General features: G+C 42.5%; 1 protein-coding gene across 6 annotated transcripts in view; it reads left to right on the top strand.

The window, feature by feature from the left end:
• The first annotated feature begins 410 nt into the window (after nt 1-410).
• Nucleotides 411-18,844, top strand: part of KIF2A (kinesin family member 2A) — a 71,608-nt gene continuing 53,174 nt past the window's right edge. For 2 of the 6 annotated variants that reach the window (XM_061393450.1, XM_061393447.1), the window contains exon 1: nt 636-799. In XM_061393450.1, coding sequence (XP_061249434.1) covers nt 736-799 — 64 coding nt within the window. In that variant the 5' untranslated portion in view covers nt 636-735. Of the gene's footprint in view, nt 800-1,990; nt 9,892-18,844 lie in introns of those variants that run through there. The other 4 variants (XM_061393449.1, XM_061393446.1, XM_061393448.1 and 1 more) reach the window with 4 other exon arrangements.

Here is an 18,844-nt window from a genome sequence, read left to right as displayed (position 1 = left end):
TACCACTGGATGGGAAATCTTGGGACATCTCGCACAGGCCACCTCTAAGAAGCAATGGAGGTGACACTGTCAGATGAGACACTGAACCCATGCTGTCAATGGCCGACCCCTAAATGCACATCCCCCAGCCTCGCGCTCCAGCTGGAAAGCCCAGAAACCGCAGGGAGCTTAATCCATTCCAGCAACAATGCAAATTCTTGGAAGCGCAGATTCCCGCCTCTTCCAGGCCGCGCGCCGAAATCAAACTAGACGCAGGCTCCCTGGGGGCCTTGCCGCGCGCGCTCCGCTCCCTCCGCCGGCCTAGCCTCGGCCGCCGCCCGCCCAGCCGCGGAGCTGGGCGGGGCCGCCTCCAGGCAGCGGGGCAAGGCGGGCCGACCAGGAAAAGACGCGGGAGGCACGCTCTGCGCAGGCGCGCGGCGCCCCGCCTCCCCAGCGTCGGCTCTTGGGCGGGCGGCGCGGGCCCTCCCACTCTCCCCCGCGCCGCCGCACCGCCCCGGCCCTCGCTTCACCCCGACGCCCCGGCGTGCGCGTCCTCCCGCCGGCCTGCAGGCCCGGGGCCTCTGCCTGCTAGCCCGCCGCTGCTCCTCGCGGCCCCGGCTCGCGTTCACGCTGTCGCCCGGGCCGGCGCGGCCGCGGGCAACCGCTCCCCCTCCCACACCTACCCCGCCCCCTCCCCGCCTTTTCCGCCCTCCGGTCCCCCTCCCTCGGCCCGCCGCCGCTGCTCCAGATGAGGTGATGGCAACGGCCAACTTCGGCAAGATCCAGATCGGGATTTACGTGGAGATCAAGCGGAGCGATGGTGAGCCTCGCCGCCGCCCCTGCCGTCCGGCCCGGCTGTCGGCTGTGCGCGGCGGAGACGCGGGCGCCGGCCGCCTCATTGATTGCTCCGCCGGGCTGTGGGGGCGGGAAGGCGGCGGCCGCGGCGCTTTTGTGTGTGGCGTGTGTGCGAGTGAGGCCAGCTTGGGGTCCGCCCCGGGTGCCGCTGCAGTGCCGAACCGGGGAGGGGCCCTGCGGGGGCCTGGGCCGGGGGGAGGCCGACGGGGAAGGGCCCCGGGGTCTCCGGTTGTCTTCGGGTGGGTGCGCCGGAGGGTCCCGGGTCGGGGGTTCCCCCGCTCCTCCCCCGCGATCTCCATCCTCCCCGGGGACCCCCGCCCGGGGACGGCAGGCTCCGATAGGATTGACCCAGTCTCGCGGCTCACCCCGGCCTTTTCATTTTCCGGCCTCATCTCTGAGGGGATGGGGGGTGGGGAGAGCGTGAAGACCAGAGATTTCAGCATTTAGGGAACCGACTACTGGTCCGAGGCCAAGGTGGGAGAGAAAGGCCAACCCCATTGGTTTAAGCTGTTTGGTTGTCAGGTTTCTTCGCCTTTGATTTCTCGAGCATGCCTCTTTCTTTTTTGCCAGTCCCTTCCTTGGAAGAAGGATGGGGAGCCTGTGGTGCTCAGCCATGAATAAGGGTGGGGGAGCAAAGGGAAGAAGTATTCGATAAGCTTCTCAAAGGTGATGAGACTGAAAGGGAAGGAGCAGGATGATCCTTGTCTGTGCGAGGCACTCCTGAGAGGGTGGGGGTGGACGACCGGATGTTGATATTCTCACACCCTCCTGAGAGGTAACCGAGAGAAAAGTGTAAGACGAGGTGGAGGCACATGCCTAATTAAAATTATAAAGAGAGAAAAAGCCCTAGGCTTGTGTCTCTTTCTATAGGTTTCTCTTGGGGGAAATGTTTTACGCCCCTAGCCAGCCAGGATTGGAAGTAATTTATATTGTAAAGGAGAAAACGCATGGAGGCGGGTAAAATTATGTTTCAGTCCAAACGTTGAACGAAGTAGAGGTGTGTAATACCGAGAGGCGTGCGGTGTATCTAATCCTGTGCCTTTAGGTTATGGCTTATTATCGTTTAGCCTAGTCAATGGTAACTGTCGCCGTCTCATCTACAGCCTCTACCGAGAGGCTTCTACAGGTTTGATCAAGTTATGTGAAGCTTAGATTGACTGCCTTGTTTATCTGTGATAACATATATTGGAAGACCCTGTGCAGCTAATGATTTTTTTCCCTTTCCTTATATCTGACATAATTTGTGTCAACATTATTATGCAGTATGTGAAAAGATAAATTATAACACATTAAGCTTTAGAAGTTACCCATAACACTAGCGGGGAAGAGATGTCTCTTTCTTTGGTTGGGGTTTCTTCATATTTTCTCATTGCTTTCCTTAGGCTGTGCTGTTACTGTAATTTCATTTTTAGGTAAATGCAGGTTCACTGTATACTAGTAAAAGTAGGGTTTATATATATTATTTAAAATTTGGGGGAGAAGCAATAAAATGTGTGAGTTCTTTACATTCTAAGACTTTTAACTGTGATTGTAGGTTTAACTATAGAATTTATCAGAAAAAGTATCATGATACTTGAAAGGTTTGGTTAATTTTATGTTTTCTGGGCTAACATCTTTTTAAATGTGTCAGACTGCAGACAGTTTTGGTTTTTGGGGGGATTCTAGGATATTCTTTATTTAGTACTATATTTAGTACTCTTTCTGCCTTCATCTTCTGCCTATACCAGAAACCCAGACATCTAAGAGCTTTGTGTTCTTACATAAGTGCTAGTAACCTAAAATCATATTTCAAAGCAGTTTGCCCTGGAGAAATAATGGAAATCATTACAGTGTATTTCATCTTAACTTACAGTCATGTATGTATTTATGCTCCTCAGGTGCATAGTAGAGTTGAAGGTAACAGATAAGCAGAGAACTTAAGGAAATGATCATTTGCATTGGGTAGTGGTGTTTCACAGTAGAAATTGATGTCTGGGAGACTCACCGAAAGCCTTCCCTTTTTCACTTTAAAGAAGCTGTTTTGTTTCCGCCCATTTCTATGGTCTGTCTATTTGGATAAAACACTAGTGATCTTTGTAACAAATAAACTTTGTAGTTGGATGAGCACTAACGTAATGCCTGAGACAGAGGAAACCACATGAGTGAAGAGGGGTGTTCTAGACTGCTGTTCACTGGTGATTTTGATGTTTCTCTGCATGCTTGCTAAGTGGTGATCCTTGTCCTTGTTTCTGAGCATGCTTCTCCCATCCGCGATGCTCATATATAAAAAAAAAAATTTCTAGGTAATTAATGTGGACTTGTTAGTATCTTTCAACACCCTGCTCAAAACTAATTCCCAGTATGTTTTCACTGATTACTAAAACTGGATGGCCAGTCAGTCACTGGATTCCTAAGTCATTAGGAGACTCATGAGACAGCATATTTCCTCAAGTATTAATGTTTGGGTACATTTTTCTTAATATTATGTTTTCAGACTGCACCAGAGAAGGGGTGGTATGGAGAATGCTATTGATGGATGGCAGACTGCCCACTCCCACTTCAGCCACAGCCTGGGCATTACAGGATTTTAAATTCCCAGAATTCATCTGCTCCTCGATGAGTTCGTTGCATATAGTTTTTGAGTGAATCACTCATTATTGGACTTAGTTTTCTAATGTTGTTTTGATTAATCATTACGACAAAATCTTACCTGGAAGGAAAACAGTTCCATCTATGCTTATCCTGTGCTGCTGCTTCTTTATTCTGCTCCCCACCCCCACCCTACTGCCTCATTCAGGCCTCTTAGTTCAAGATTCCCAGTGTTCATTGAAATTGAGTGATCTAGAAAAGACTTACTGACTGTTTTGGTATTCTAAGATTAAAAGTGACAGAGGTTAGGCTTGGACTCCTAAGATTATTCCTACCCATAGGAAATAACCTGGCATGAGATTGGACTGGTTTGTGGAAATGAACACTCAATGTTTGTTTTCTTGCATGTGTCTTTCTATTATCTTTCTGATTCAGTTTCTTTTTGAATCTAATGACTCTAAAAACTGCAATCTTAACTGTTGTGTAGCTAGGTAGTCTTCATTAGGAGACCTCACACACACAAAACTGTACTGTTAAATTATTTCTTGTTTGTTCTACAGTAGCTTTGACTATCCTTTGGAGGCTGGGGGAATGATGAGAAATGTTTTGCATATTTGGAAGCTGCAGCCACGATGGAATTACTCTTCGAGGTGTCTTAGTCACGTAATTGATAAATGTGATCTGAAGAGACTCATGCACTATTTCAACCAGACAGATCCTTGGAGATAATCAAGTTCTCATTTTTTAAAGATGTGGAAATTGAGTCCCAAGTCACTGTAAGTGACTTGTCTAGATTCATACAGTGGAAGCCAAGAGCCTGGCTTAATGTAGCCTAGAAACCAAACTATCAACTGTGACAGGAAAGGAAGAATTCTCTATTCCAGTTGAGAAGTCGGAAATTGCTTCTCACTCATGGGAAAGCCATTGGAGAGCAGCGTTAGAGAGCCCAGTTGGAATGATCCGGTAAAAAGTGTTGTGGTATGTTTACTAGGTCACAAAACTCGAAAATTGTGAGAGGAAAAAATACATCTGTTTCTTAATTAAACAGTGAAAAGAGTGCTTTAATTAAGCATCTGAAATCCAGAGGAAAGATTTCAAAGGACCCATCAGGAATCTTGGAGTTTAGGGCAGGCCATCTTAGAAAAGATTTTAGTAACCTAATTCACTACCTGTTTTGCCACATTTATTCTTCTGCTCATTTACTTTTCCCTGTCATTAGACAGGCTTTCAGAGAATGGACTGTGAATTTAGTTAATAAAAATGAACCACATAGCAGTATAGTTCCTTTTGGTACAGTTATGTGATTTTGATTATGGAGTGAGTGGAATGGAGGGAATTGTGGATTCAGTTCAGGTCAATTCAGTCGCTCAGGCATGTCTGACTCTTTGCGACCCAGTGGACTCCAGTACGCCAGGCTTCCCCATCCATCACCAACTCCTGGAGCTTACTCAAACTCATGTCCATCAAGTCGGTGATGCCATCCAACCGTCTTATCCTCTGTTGTTCCCTTCTTCTGCCTTCAATCTTTCCCAGCATCAGGGTCTTTTAGTGAGTCAGTTCTTCACATCAGGTAGCCAAAGTATTGGAGTTTCAGCTTCAGCACCAGTCCTTCCAGTGAATATTCAGGACTGATATCCTTTAGGATGGACTGGTTGGATCTCCTTGCAGTCCAAGGGGCTCTCAAGAGTCTTCTCCAACACCACAGTTCAAAAGCATCAATTCTTTGGTGTTCAGCTTTCCTTATGTCCAACTCTTATATCCATACATGACTACTGAAAAAACCATAGCTTTGACTAGACAGATCTTTGTTGGCAAAGTAATGTCTCTGCTTTTTAATATGCTCTCTAGATTGATCATAGCTTTCCTTCCAAGGAGCAAGGATCTTTTAATTTCATGGCTGCAGTCACCATCTACAATGATTTTGGAGCCCCCCAAAATAAAGTCTCTCACTGTATCCATTGTTTCCCCATCTATTTGCCATGAAGTAATGGGACCAGATGCCATGATCTTGGTTTTCTGAATGTTGAGTTTTAAGCCAACTTTCTCACTCTCCTCTTCACTTTCATCAAGAGGCTCTTTAGTTCTTCGCTTTTTGTCATAAGGGTGGTGTCATCTGCATATCTGAGGTTATTGTGATTTCTCCTGGCAGTCTTGATTCCAGCTTGTGCTTCATCCAGCCTGGCATTTCACATAATGTAATAAGTTAAATAAGCAGGGTGACAATATACAGCCTTGATGTACTGCTTTCCCTGTTTGGGACCAGTCTGTTGTTCCATGTCCAGTTCTAACTGTTGCTTCTTGACCTGCATACAGATTTCTCAGGAGGCAGGTCAGGTGGTCTGGTGTTCCCATCTCTTTAAGAATTTTTCACAGTTTGTTGTGATCCACACAGTCAAAGGCGTTGGCATAGTCAATAAAGCAGAATTGTGGATTAATGATTTCTTTTTACATGGTGATCAGCGTGATGTTGGTTATATATTTTAGGTCTTCATAATTTTTCAAATAGGTTATCTACCTGGATCCTCCTAGAAACCCTGTGAGGTAAGTAGGGTAATTGGGTGGCAGATTCATTGCTTTATAGGTGAAGAATCTGAGGTTGGAGAACTTGGCAAGATCATATGGTTAATAAAGAGGCTTGACTTGGACCAAAACCTGAGTGCTTTTGCTCCCAGCTCACTTTAGATGCTGGCAAATGTTTGCTGATGATAGTATGAAGTTAATCACTTTTTATTTTTTGAGATATAAAAGCCTCTTTAGCTTTAGATAACCTACAATTAGTAATGTTGCTTAAATTTGCCCAACTAGTGAGATCAAATTGATTTGTCATATTGTATTAACTATAAATGTTAAGATTCTTGAATCTAAGGTTTTAAAGCCCCTTTTCAATAGTCTGTCACTTGTTGCTTCCAGAACTACCACAGAAAGAAATCTATATTCTTTGCCTAGTCACTTGAATTTTGTGACAAAAATTTTCCAACTGTGGGGAAAGGCTATTTGTTGTTAATGTGTGATAATTTTTTAAAATATCTAGAGAAAATAGCAAAGAGCCAATTAAGCTCATTTCCATACTTGTAGGAAGAAGGTACAAGTATGGAAAATCCAGACTAAGATTCCCTTGAGAGATCATCCAGACCCATTCTTTCTAGTCACAAATAATACTTGTCATTAATATTACACTATCTTTTGCAAAGCTTAATTCTTAGAATTAACCACCCACTTTGCTTTTAACACCTCTGTCCTGTAACTTGAAGTAATCTTTTAAGGTGTTTGTTTTGAGATTGTAGTTTTGAGCTTGAGAATAGATACAGTTTTTAAATCCTGGGTAAAACTAGTTTTTCACTCTTGTGGTCCAGTTGTGGAGCAAATATAGGAGGGTTGCCCTTCTGTCACACACTAACTCTTGTAATTAAAATAGTACTAATATTGTTATAGTGTCTAAGTGAAAATAGATGTTAGAACCTCACCATATTAAGCATTTAAGTGCTTAATTACACATAGTGGATGCTGTGACATATACTGTGTGTATGAGAACTAAATACAAATTACTGATCATGGGATATGTCTAGTGAAAGCTTACACAAACTGAAATGGAGTATCGTTTCATCGTTGGTTAACCTTTCATTTAACTTTTTGCTACTATCTCCCAAGGGTAAAGGCTTCCCAAGTGGCACTAGTGGTAAAGAATCCCCCTGCTAATGCAGGAGATGCAAGAGACGTGGGTTTGATCCCTGTGTTGGGAAGATCCTGTGGAGGAGAAAATGGCAACCCACTCCAGTATTGCCTAGAAAATTCCGTGGACAGAGGAGCCTGGCTGGCTACAGTCCATGGGGCACTCAGACATGACTGAGCAACTGAGCACATGCACACTCAAGATTAAAATGAGGGGAGGAGTGTCCCTTCTAAAAGTTGTGCTTCTAAATCTGGTACTGGCCTTTCCCATTTGGAGTATTGCGTATTTTTCTCCGTACCTACTGCAATCAGCTTGCTGTTCAAATGGGCTTTTACTAGAGTGTGAGAGTATTTTTGTGTATAGACCTTAAGTGATTATGCCATATCACAAAATAATGTGATCTCATAATTCTTTGTTTCCTTATTACAGAGTTAATTAAATATACCTTTAAATACTTAATTTATTTATTTTTGGCTGTGCTGGGTCTTCGTTGCTGCTAGATGTGGCCAATGGGAGCGACTCTAGTGGTGATTCTCTCGTTGCGGAGCACAGGCTCTAGGGCACGTGGACTTCAGTAGTGCAGCAGGTGGGCTCAGTCGTTGGAACTCACGGGCTCTGGAGCCCAGGCTCAGTAGTTGTGGCATGCTAGCTTAGTTGTTCTGTGGCGTGTGGGAGCTTCCTGAATCAGGGAGCAAACCTGTGTTTCCTGCATTGGCAGGCAATTTCTTTACCACTGACCCATCAGGGAAGCCCGAAATATGCCTTTGTTCATAGTTGCATATAAGGCATTCTGATAGGTGTTGAAGTTCCTGCCCTCAGAAACAAATAAGTGATTTTTACGTAGTATGATGAGTTCTGATAGAACTGTGCTATTCTGTGTGTACATCATTGCCACTTACCTTTTCCGATACAGATTCTTAGATTATACTCTCTAAGTTATGAGCCTTCTGAATGGAAAATATCTGTCATCCAGGATGCTGCCCCTTTTGCATCCTCTGCCCATGACAGTATCCATTATCTCACATGGCATGCTTCCCTGATGAACCGGTATATTCAGTCTCAGAATTCTTCTTAAAATACAGCACCACCAGTCCTGGTAGCCCTTGTCAGTCAGTTGAAATTGGCATTGTTATTCTTAGCCTATTTTCTGTTCTCTAATATTCATTTGAAATTTTTTTTTTTTTTTTTTAGCCGAGAGCAGGTTTCCCTCACAACCACCTCTTCCCGGGCGCCAGGCGCTGCGGCGAGCGACAAGGAACACGGACATCTGAAATTTTTACTTTATACCTTTTAATCTTTGTTTTGATGCCTAAAGGAGTGAAGTTTATTCCATTTTAAATTTCTGGCAGACCAGTCCCTGGCAGCAGGTTCCTCTCTGGATATCCTATGTTGGGATGCTTGTAAACACAGGGACCACGGAAGCAGATAGAACCAGCTGCCGGTTCTTCTGTGTGAGAACAGCCTCCTCACATGATGTGGCCAAGGGCCTGTAAGAATCAGCCATGTCCCAGGGCTGTGTTTTACTTACTTTCGAAGACTTTGTCTCCAGGTTTTTTTTAAATTGGTTTTTGGCATTAATTTTAACCAGATTTCACCTAAATAGGATTTTTTTAAAGGAAAGTTTGGATCAGGATGGGACATTCTTGCGGTAAAAATTTGTCCAGTGTTTATACTATGAATGACCCTTTGATTAGAGCTCTTGGCCAGGAGCTCCCTACTCAGCCTCATCCAGATAGCTATGTCTTCCATACTGCCGCTTAAGTGTTGTTTCTTAAAAAGTGAATCCATGTGTTATTCTTGATATCTGAAGGGGTTTAACGTTTGTGCCTTTTATAATTCTTTTGTTTTGCTAAGTGTATAATATCCAGTATCTTATTTGACTTTTGTGACATCCCTATAATGTATACAGTATCTTCCCCATTTTACAAAAGTGAAACCCTACACTTGAGTGTATAAACTACTGTAAAGTGCTTAAGCCTCATGATGGACTATTTTAGATATTCACATTATATGCGTTGGTCAAGGCTATGTAGTAAGTGTATTTTAGGGATGTGGATATGTTTAGGGAGCATAAATGTTACGGGAGTTCTGTTTCTAGCCTGGGTAGAGTTAATGTAGTGGTTCATGGCCCTGATTGCTTATTAAAATCACATGTAGGGGTTTGGAAAAAACAACCAAATATAAACAATTCCCCACCTGTCACCACCAGTATCTGGGTACTTTGCCCAGAGATTCTGTTTTAATTGGTCTGATATGAAGCCAGGGCCTCAGTATTTAAGACAACTACACTGGTGAAACAGCTTTATGCACATTGATGATTCTAGTATACACCCAGAGTTATGATCCATTATGTTAGAAAAAGTAGCATTTTCTAACAGTGATCTGACAAGACCTCATGGCAAGTGAAGTTAAAATGATGGAAGATGACCAGTAGACTGTCTTGGGGGGAATGAGGGATTCCAGGCACATGGCACCACATGTGAGTTGGAAGTGGAGGACTGTCAGGTAAAGGGCATTTAAACCTGGCATAGCAGGGCTTCCCCGGTGGCTCAGTGGTAAAGAATCAGCCTGCCAATGCAGGAGACATGGGTTCGATCCCTGGTCCGGGAAGATCCCCTGGAGAAGGAAATGGCAGCCCACTCCAGTATACTTGCCTGGGAATCACAGTGGACAGAGGAGCCTGGCAAGCTACAGTCCATGCGGGTCACAAAGAGTCGGACGTGACTTAGCAACTGAACTGCTGAACAATGAGAAGGTGATAGATGAGAGGAAAAAGGAGGAGTAATCTGGGGCACCTTATTAAAGACTTGGCAACGAAGGTAAGGTAATGCATCTTGGAATTAACTGCTAGGACACTTGGAAACTACTGTAGGACTTAATCTCCTAAGAGCAGTAATAGGCAGCTAGTGATTAGTGATAGATTAGAGGGGGAGAAGTACTGAAAATGGAACTAGCAAGGCTAGGATTGCATCAGTCGAGGAGGGTAGGCAATGATTAAGAAACAGGTGAGATACAGAATACTGGAAAAAGAGTTGGTGCTGTATGCATATATCACTTGTGCCGAGTAAAGGGCAGATGTGTTGAAAAGAATGGACTTAGCGTTTGAAAAGTCTGAGTGTGGGTTATAAAATCTCTTCAGTCTGTTTAATCAAGCTAATCCTATTCATGAATACAGCAGAGAGAACTGTAGAGCCAGTGTACAGTGTGCTATCAGAGAGCATCCAGCTCGGGTGTTCATAGTTTTGCCACTAGTGTTTTAAAAGTGAGTGGGTCTAAGGTTTGAGTCACTTCCAGTAAATGTTTATATGGAGATCAGGAATTTACTTAAGCTATCACTGCTTTGCCTACTTAAGACTCAGTTATAGTGTATTAGCCAAGACCCTCTTAGAATTCCTAGAAGGGAATGGAAAGGAAAAACCGTACTTAAAGGATCTGGCTTTGGCTCTTTAAGGGGTGGAGTGTTTTGATTCTTAAAATGCAGCTGCTCTCCTTTACTTTTCCTTTGCTCTTATTTTTGGCCTATTTTTTTCTGCCCTGACTTTTGCCTTCCCTTTTCATCCTCAAGATTCTGAATGTTATTTCAGCATTTAGAATCTCTTAGCTACTATTTGCAGTTTAGGAGTTAAAAATCGGTTTTTCAGTAGTCGTGTATGGATGTCAAAGTTGGACCGTCAAGAAGGATGAGTGCCGAAGAATTGATGCTTTCGAATTGTGATGCTGGAGAAGACTCTTGAGAGTCCCTTGGACAGCAAAATCAAACCAGTCAATCCTAAAGGAAATCAACCCTGAATATTCATTGGAAGGACTGATGCTGAGGCTGAAGCTCCAATACTTTGGCCACCTGCTGCAAAGAGCTGACTCACTGGAAGAGACCCTGATGCTGGGAAAGATTGAGGGCATGAGGAGAAGGGGGCAACAGAGGATGAGATGGTTGGGTGGCATCACTGACTCAGTGGAGACAGTGATGGACAGGGAATCCCGGTGTGCTGCAGTACGTGGGGTGGCAGAGAGTTGGACACAACTCAGCAACTGAACAACAACAAAGCAAAGGATGAGTAGACAGAACCCAGTGGATTTTTGGGGCAGTAAAATTATTCCTTATGATTTTGAAATGGTGGTTACATGTTGTAAATTTGTCAAAACTCAAAGAAGATACGATACCAAAAGTGAACTCTAGTGTAAAATATGTACTTTGAATAGTAATGATGTGCCGGTGTACGTTCATTGATTGTAACAAGTGTTCGCAGTGTGGGATGTTGACATTATATAGGAGGCTATGCGTATGTGCGGACAAAGGATATATGGAAGATTTCTGTACCTTCTGCCCAGTTTCGAAAACTACTGCTCTTAAAACTGCTTTTAAAGGAGGGAGGTGGATGCAAGCTTTAGGGGTGATGAATGACAAGGGTTTATACATTTTAAGAATAAGAACCCAATAGGGTTGTTTTTGCTCTTCATTTTTTGTTATCTTTAGTCTGTTGGCCAATATGAGAGACTTGGGGTTTGCTGACAGAATTTTTAAGTGAGCTGTAGTGCAATGAGAGGATTCAGATAATGCTTACCAGCTTCAGCTCCATCTCTTTACTTTGGCCCACAGACATTTTGAGTTATAATTCAAATACTATAACAAATGTCCAAGTAGTGTACTAGAAGCTTCTTCCTTGAAATTGGCCAAGGTCTAGTTTAAATAAGAGTTTACCTGTTCTAGTTAAACTTTAGGTAATTCGTGTTCTTAAGATATGCATATGAAATCTAATTATGTGTCATCCTGTGAAAGCTTCGGAGAAGGCAGTGGCACCCCACTCCAGTACACTTGCCTGGAAAATCCCATGGATGGAGGAGCCTGGTGGGCTGCAGTCCATGGGGTTGATAGGAGTCAGACGCGACTGAGCGACTTCACTTTCTCTTTTCACTTTCATGCATTGGAGAAGGAAATGGCACCCCACTCCAGTGTTCTTGCCTGGAGAATCCCAGGGACGGGGGAGCCTGGTGTGCTGCCATCTGTGGGGTCACACAGAGTCGGACACGACTGAAGTGACTTAGCATAGCATAGCATAGCATGAAAGCTTAGTTGGGAGTGTAAATAGCATTGCATTTTGGAAGGTGAGGAACATGGTATTTTTAAGCCTGAAGTTTACTATGGACAGCCTAAAGAGAAATGGATATAGTGATTTACCTAAATGGTTCTTAGGAAATTGGAACAAATTTGAAACCCTGATTAATGAAGTAAGTCTTAAAATTTAAGCACAGACAGCTCTCTAATGAAATACTGCTATCCGTCAAAACTTGCTTATTTTTCTGTAGTGAGGAAATTGACTTGTCCAAGGTCATACATAAAGTAGCAGAAATGGCACCCCACTCCAGTACTCTTGCCTGGGAAATCCCATGGACAGAGGAGCCTGGGAGGCTACAGTCCATGGGTTGTAAAGAGTTGGACACGACTGAGCGACTTCACGTTCACTTTATGGCTTCCCAGGTGGTGCTAATATTGAGGAATCTGCCTGCCACTGCGGGAGACACAAGAGACACAGGTTTCATCCCTGGGTTGTGAAGATCCCATGGAGCAGGGTATGATAACATACTCCAGTATTCTTGCCTGGAAAATTCCATGGGTAGAGGAGCCTGATGGGCTACAGTCCATGGGGTTGCAAAGAGTCGGACACAACTGAAGCAACTTAGCACATACTTCATTAAAAAAAAACAAACTAAAAATCTCATTCCTGTGCGTATGTCCAGAAAAGATGAAAACTAATTCAAAAAGGTAGATGCACCCCAATGTTCATAGCAGCACTGTTTATAATAGTCAAGATGTGGATAAGTGTCCATCAACAGGTGAATGGTTAAAGATGTGTGTGTGTGTGCATGCACAAAAAGAATATTACTCAGCCATAAAAAAAGAATGAAATATTGCCACTTGCAGCAACTTGGATGAACCTAGAAACTACCATACTGGGGAATTCCTGGCGATCCAGTGGTTAGGACTTGGCATTTCCAGTACAGTGGTCCAGTTCAATCCCTGGTCAGGGAACTAAGATCACACAAGCCATGAGGTTTGGCCAAAAAGAAAGAAGGAAATTATCACACTAAGCGAAGTAAGTCAGACAGAGAAAGACATGTTATATCACTATATGTGGACTTCAAAAAATAATACAAATGAACTTATTTATAGGACAGAAACAGACTCATAGACATAGAAAAAACTTGTTACCAAAGAGGAAGTTAGGGGAGAGATAAATTAGGAGTATGGGATTAACAGATACATGCCACTATATATAAAATAGATAAACAACAAGGATTTGCTGTATAACACAGGAAACTATATTCAGTGTCTTATAATAACCTAAAAATGGAAAAGAATCTGAAAAAGAATATGTATAACTGAATCACTTTGCTGTACACCTGAAACTAACACAATATTGTAAATCAACTATAGTGCAATTGAAAAATTCTTGGTGTAAAACTAAAAACCCTCTCTGCTCTTTTGGGTTTATTTATTTATTTTTTTTGTCGTATTTTTTTTTAAATTTTATTTTATTTTTAAACTTTACAATATTGTATTAGTTTTGCCAAATATCGAAATGAATCCACCACATGGGTTTAATTAAGAGCCATTTCTTAACTAAAGTAAAAGTAAATAAAACTTATTTTCTTCCTACCCCTCATACCTTTCCTTCTTAATTTACGAAGATGCATCTTTCACTCTCGTTTCTAACTGTTGGTGTTCTTCAGGGCTTGGTCCTAACACTGCAGTACTTGCACAGTATTCTCTCTGGGTGAACTTAACGCTCTTCCTCACCTCAGACTAGCTGAAGACCTGTACTATTTGTATGTCTAATGTGTTACTAATTTCATACTGATTATTTCCACTTGGATAGCTCATAAATACCACAAATCCAGCATGTCCAAAATTGAACCTATTACCTGTTCCCCAGATCTGTTTGTTCAGTATCTCTTATCACTTTCATTCACCCTGTTGCCCCAGTCAGAAACCTAGCTATCTTTCTTGACTCCTAGTTCTCTCTTAACCTCCTATCCTATCATCAGGTTCTCTTGATTTAACTGCTTAAGTGCTTCTTCAGTCCATACACTTTTTTCCCCAACCCTGTACTATACTTTGGTCAGGCTAGCATTATGTCTCATCTGCCACAAATTCATAACCCTAAAGTCTCTCTACCTATGGTTTGGTTACTCTTTCAGGATGACCTTTCAAACATGATCACCTACTTAAAACTTTTAAATAACTTCCTCTATCTCAATTACACTTTGGGTAAAGCCCAGGTCTGTAACATAGGTTACTGTATATGCTGAACCGTCTGCCTTCCTCTCCACTGTCATTCCTTGCCACTGACCTGAGGCACTCCAGACACACTGAACTCTTAGAATTTGTACCTAACGTATCTAACTGCTGTTGCTCCTTTTTGTCTCTGTTAAACATTTCATCCTTCTTTGATTCCTAGACTGGGATGGGTCCCCTGCTTTATGTTCTCTGAATCCACCTGTTTACTCTGTCAGAACAATCAGGACAGTCTTACGTGTTCTGTTGTCTCTGGTCATACTCCAGTTTTGTCATATCCACAGTGCCTAGCACAGGACCTCTATATACTTAATAAATGATCTATTTGCTAAATAAAGGAATAACTATCTGTGCTATTCTGTCACTATGTCTATTCAGATTTTGACATTCTGATAAGAGTCGATTTGTGTTCATCCTCCAGGTATTAAGAATATGACTTAACTCAGTACGTGTCATTGCTTTTCTTATCTATTCATTTGGCTGTGCTAGGTCTTCATTGCAGCACACAGCCTCTTTGTTGCTCGGAAGGCTTCTCTAGGTGGGGTGAGAGGGGTTCTCTAGACTCAGTACAGCGCACAGGCTTAGTTGCAATATGTAGGATCTTAGTTCCCTGAGCAGGGATCAAACCTCCGTCCCCTGCATTGGGAGTTTGGAGTCTTATCCATTGGACCGCTAGTGAAGTACCAAATGTCATTGCTGTTTTAAAAAATTTATTTACTTAATTTTGGTTGTGCTGGGCCTTCATTGCTGCATAGGCTTTTGTCTGGTTGGGGCAAGTTGTAGTGCATAGGCTTCTCACTGCAGTGGCTTCTCTTGTAGAGCACAGGCTCTAGGGAAAGTGGGCTTCAGCAGTTGCAGCGAGTGGATTTGATAGCTGTGGCTCTCACGGGCTCCAGAGCGCTGGCTCAGTAATTACGGCACATGGGCTTAGTTGCCTCGCAGCAGGTGGGATCTTCCTGGAGCAGGGATTGGACCTTTGTCCCCTGCATTGGTGAGTGGATCCTTAACCATTGGACCACCAGGGAAGCCCTGCTTCGTGATTTTATTTTCATTTAATAATAACAATCTCTTGGAGAACCTTTGAGTATGTAAATAAAAATTATTTTTCTTTTTTTAATTTTTATTTTATATTGGAGTATAGTTGTGTTCATTACAAGTGTATTATTCTTTTTCAGATTCTTTCTCCATTTAGATTATTACAGAATATTAAGTAAGCAGAGTTCCCCGTGCTATCCAGTAGGTCCTTGTTGGTTATCTGTTTTAAATATAGTAGTGCATACATGTCAATCCCAGACTCCCATTCTGCACTGTCCCCCCTTTCCTCCATGGTAACCATAAGTTCCTTCTCTGAGTCTGTTTCTTTTTTGTAAATAAGTTCATTTGTATCAGTTTTTTTTAGATTCCTATAAGCAATAGCTTGTGATGTTTGTCTTCCTCTGACTTACCTCACTTATTCTTTTTCATAGCTGTATTTTATTAGTGATTTAATATGCCACTAAAGGTTATGCCCATTCTGTAGCTATTGTACAGCTAGTACAATAGTGAATAACCTTGAACTTACGTCATTTTTTACATGCATGATTATATCTGTAAGATAAAGTCCTAAAAGGATGGATGATCGCTGGGGCAGAAAATTGTATGTTTTAAAAGTTGACACATCTTGCCAGTTTGCTTTCATAAAGAGTATGTGAATTTACCTTCTTGTTTGCAAGCGTGCCTGTTTCCTCATACCCCTGTCCATACAGGATACAAAAATATATTTTTGAGCTTTGCTAGCTTGGATCATGGAATTCATACTGGGCCTAGAGAATGTTTTTTTCTGAAGTTAAATGGCCCATAGAAGGTGACAGGTAGTGTTTATGAGATCTGGACATATAATGAAAAACACTCAAGTTATTGTGTTGTGAAAGCCAGTATAAAAAAATAAGATTTCGTGTATTGTGTCTGATTATGAGCAGAAAGTGATTTTTTAAATTAAAAAATTTGAAAAATGGACATTATTGTTTTTAACCCGATAAACTTGAACAGCCTTACTAAAGAATTGGGATTTTTCAAACTGAGCACAGTTTAAATAGATTATACTAATGAATTATTTGCCTATATTTCTATCAGTTTGTACTTGGTTAACTCATTTAAGTAAATTGTCTGATTATTTTAGACCAGAACCAATTAACTTAATCTCTATAGAGACAAAAAGACTAGTGATTGCTTATGATTATTAGTGATTATTGGAGGAATGGGGAGGTAATAGCTAAGGATAAAAGGGTACTGTTTTGAGGATAAAAGGGTATCCTTTTGAGGTAATTAAAATGTTATAAAATTGACTATGGGAATTGTGTTTAAAGTCAAATCTTAGACCCACCAGAGACGCTTGGAGGGTGCAAACAAAGCCTTGTGCACACCAGGACCCAGGGAAAGGAGCAGTGACCTCCACAGGATACTGAACCAGACCTGCCTTTGAGTGTTTGAAGTGTCTCCTGCGGAGGCACCGGTCAGCAGTGACCTACCGCGGGGACAGGGGCTCTGGCTGCAGCACACCTGGGTGGCATGGCCTATGGCGTGAAGTCCTCTTGGAGGAGGTCATCATTAGCTCCACTATAAAGCCGTAGAGCAGACGACCCACAAACTGGATGATAATTATACCAAAGAAGTTCTCGCATTATTGCAAAAGTTCTAGGACCCACAACAGATTTCCCAACCTGAGGATCCTACAAAGGGACTGAGAACCCCCAGGGAATTTGCCTTCGAAGGCCAGTGGGATTTGATTACAGAACTTCCATAGGACTGGGGAAATTGACTCTTAGAGGGCACAACAAAACCTTGTGTGCTTCGTGACCCAGGAGAAAGGAGCAGTGACTCCACAAGAGACTTACCAGACTTGCTGTTCCAAATCCTGAAAGATGATGCTGTTAAAGTGCTGCATTCACTATGCCAGCAAATTTGGAAAACTCAGCAGTGGCCACAGGACTGGAAAAGGTCTGTTTTCATTCCGATCCCAAAGAAGGGCAATGCCAAAGAGTGTTCAGACTATCGCACAATTGCACTCATTTTGCATGCTAGCAAAGTAAGGCTCAAAATTCTCCAAGCTAGTCTTCTACAGTATGTGAACCGAGAACTCCCAGAAGTTCAAGCTGGATTTAGAAAAGGCAGAGGAACCAGAGATCAAATTGCCAACATCTGTTGTATCATAGAAAAAGCAAGAGAATTCCAGAAAAACATCTCCTTCATTGACTACGCTACAGCCTTTAACTCTGTGGATTACAACAAACTGGAAAATTCTTAAAGAGGTGGGTATACTAGACCACTTTCCTGCCTTCTGAGAAACCTGTATGCAGGTCCAGAAGCAGCAGTTAGAATAGGACATGGAACAACGGACTGGTTCTACATTGGGAAAGGAGTACATCATAGCTGTGTGGTGTTACCCTTCTTATTTACCTTACATGCAGAGTACATCATGCAAAATGCTGAGCTGGATGAAACACCAGCCAGAATCAAGATTGCCAGGAGAAATATCAGTAACTTCAGATATGCAGATGACACTACTCTTAATGGCAGAAAGTGAAGAGGAACTAAAGAGCCTCTTAATGATGGTGAAAGAGGAGAGTGAAAAGGCTGGCTTAAAACTCAACATTCAAAAAACTTTATCATGACATCTGGTCCCATCACTTCATGGCAAATAGATGGGGAAACAATGGAAAGAGTGAGAGACATTATTTTCTTGGGCTCCAAAATCACTGCAGGTGGTGACGGCAGCCATGCAATTAGAGATGCTTGCTCCTTGGGAAAAAGCTATGACAGATCTATAGACAGCGTATTAAAAAGCAGAAACATTACTTTGCAGACAAAGGTCTGTCTAGTCAAAGCTATGGTTTTTCTAGTAGTCATGTATAGATGTGAGAGTTGAACAAAGAAGGTGAATGCCGAAGAATTGTTGTTTTTGATCTGTGGTGTTGGAGAAGAGAGTCCCCTGGACTGCAAGGAAAGCAAACCAATCCTACAGGAAATCAGTCCTGAATATTCAGGATGCTGAAACTGAAGCTCCAATGCTTTGGCCACCTGATGTGAAGAGCCGACTTATTGGGAAAGACCCTGATGCTGGGAAGGATTGAAGGCAGGAGGAGAAGGGGCTGACAGAGGACAAGAGGTTGGATGGCATCACTGACTTGATGGACGTGAGTTTGAGCAAGCTCAGGAGATGGTAAAGGACAGGGAAATCTGACGTGCTGCAATCCATGGGATCACAAGGAGTCAGACACGACTGAGCAACTGAACAACAACAAAATTGGTGTGGCCACTATGAAAAACATTATGGAGGTCCCTCAAAAAATTAAAAATAAAACTACCATATAATGCAGCAATTCTATTTCTGGGTATTTAGTGGAAACAAAGTTCTGTCTCGGAAAAATATCTGCCTTTTCCATGTTCATTGCAACAGTATTTATAATAGCCAGTGCATGAATTTGACTTAAGTGTCCATC

Source organism: Bos javanicus, chromosome 20, assembly GCF_032452875.1.
Source record: "Bos javanicus breed banteng chromosome 20, ARS-OSU_banteng_1.0, whole genome shotgun sequence".
NCBI classification, from domain to species: Eukaryota; Metazoa; Chordata; class Mammalia; order Artiodactyla; family Bovidae; genus Bos; species Bos javanicus.
This window is presented reverse-complemented; position numbering and strand designations above follow the sequence as displayed.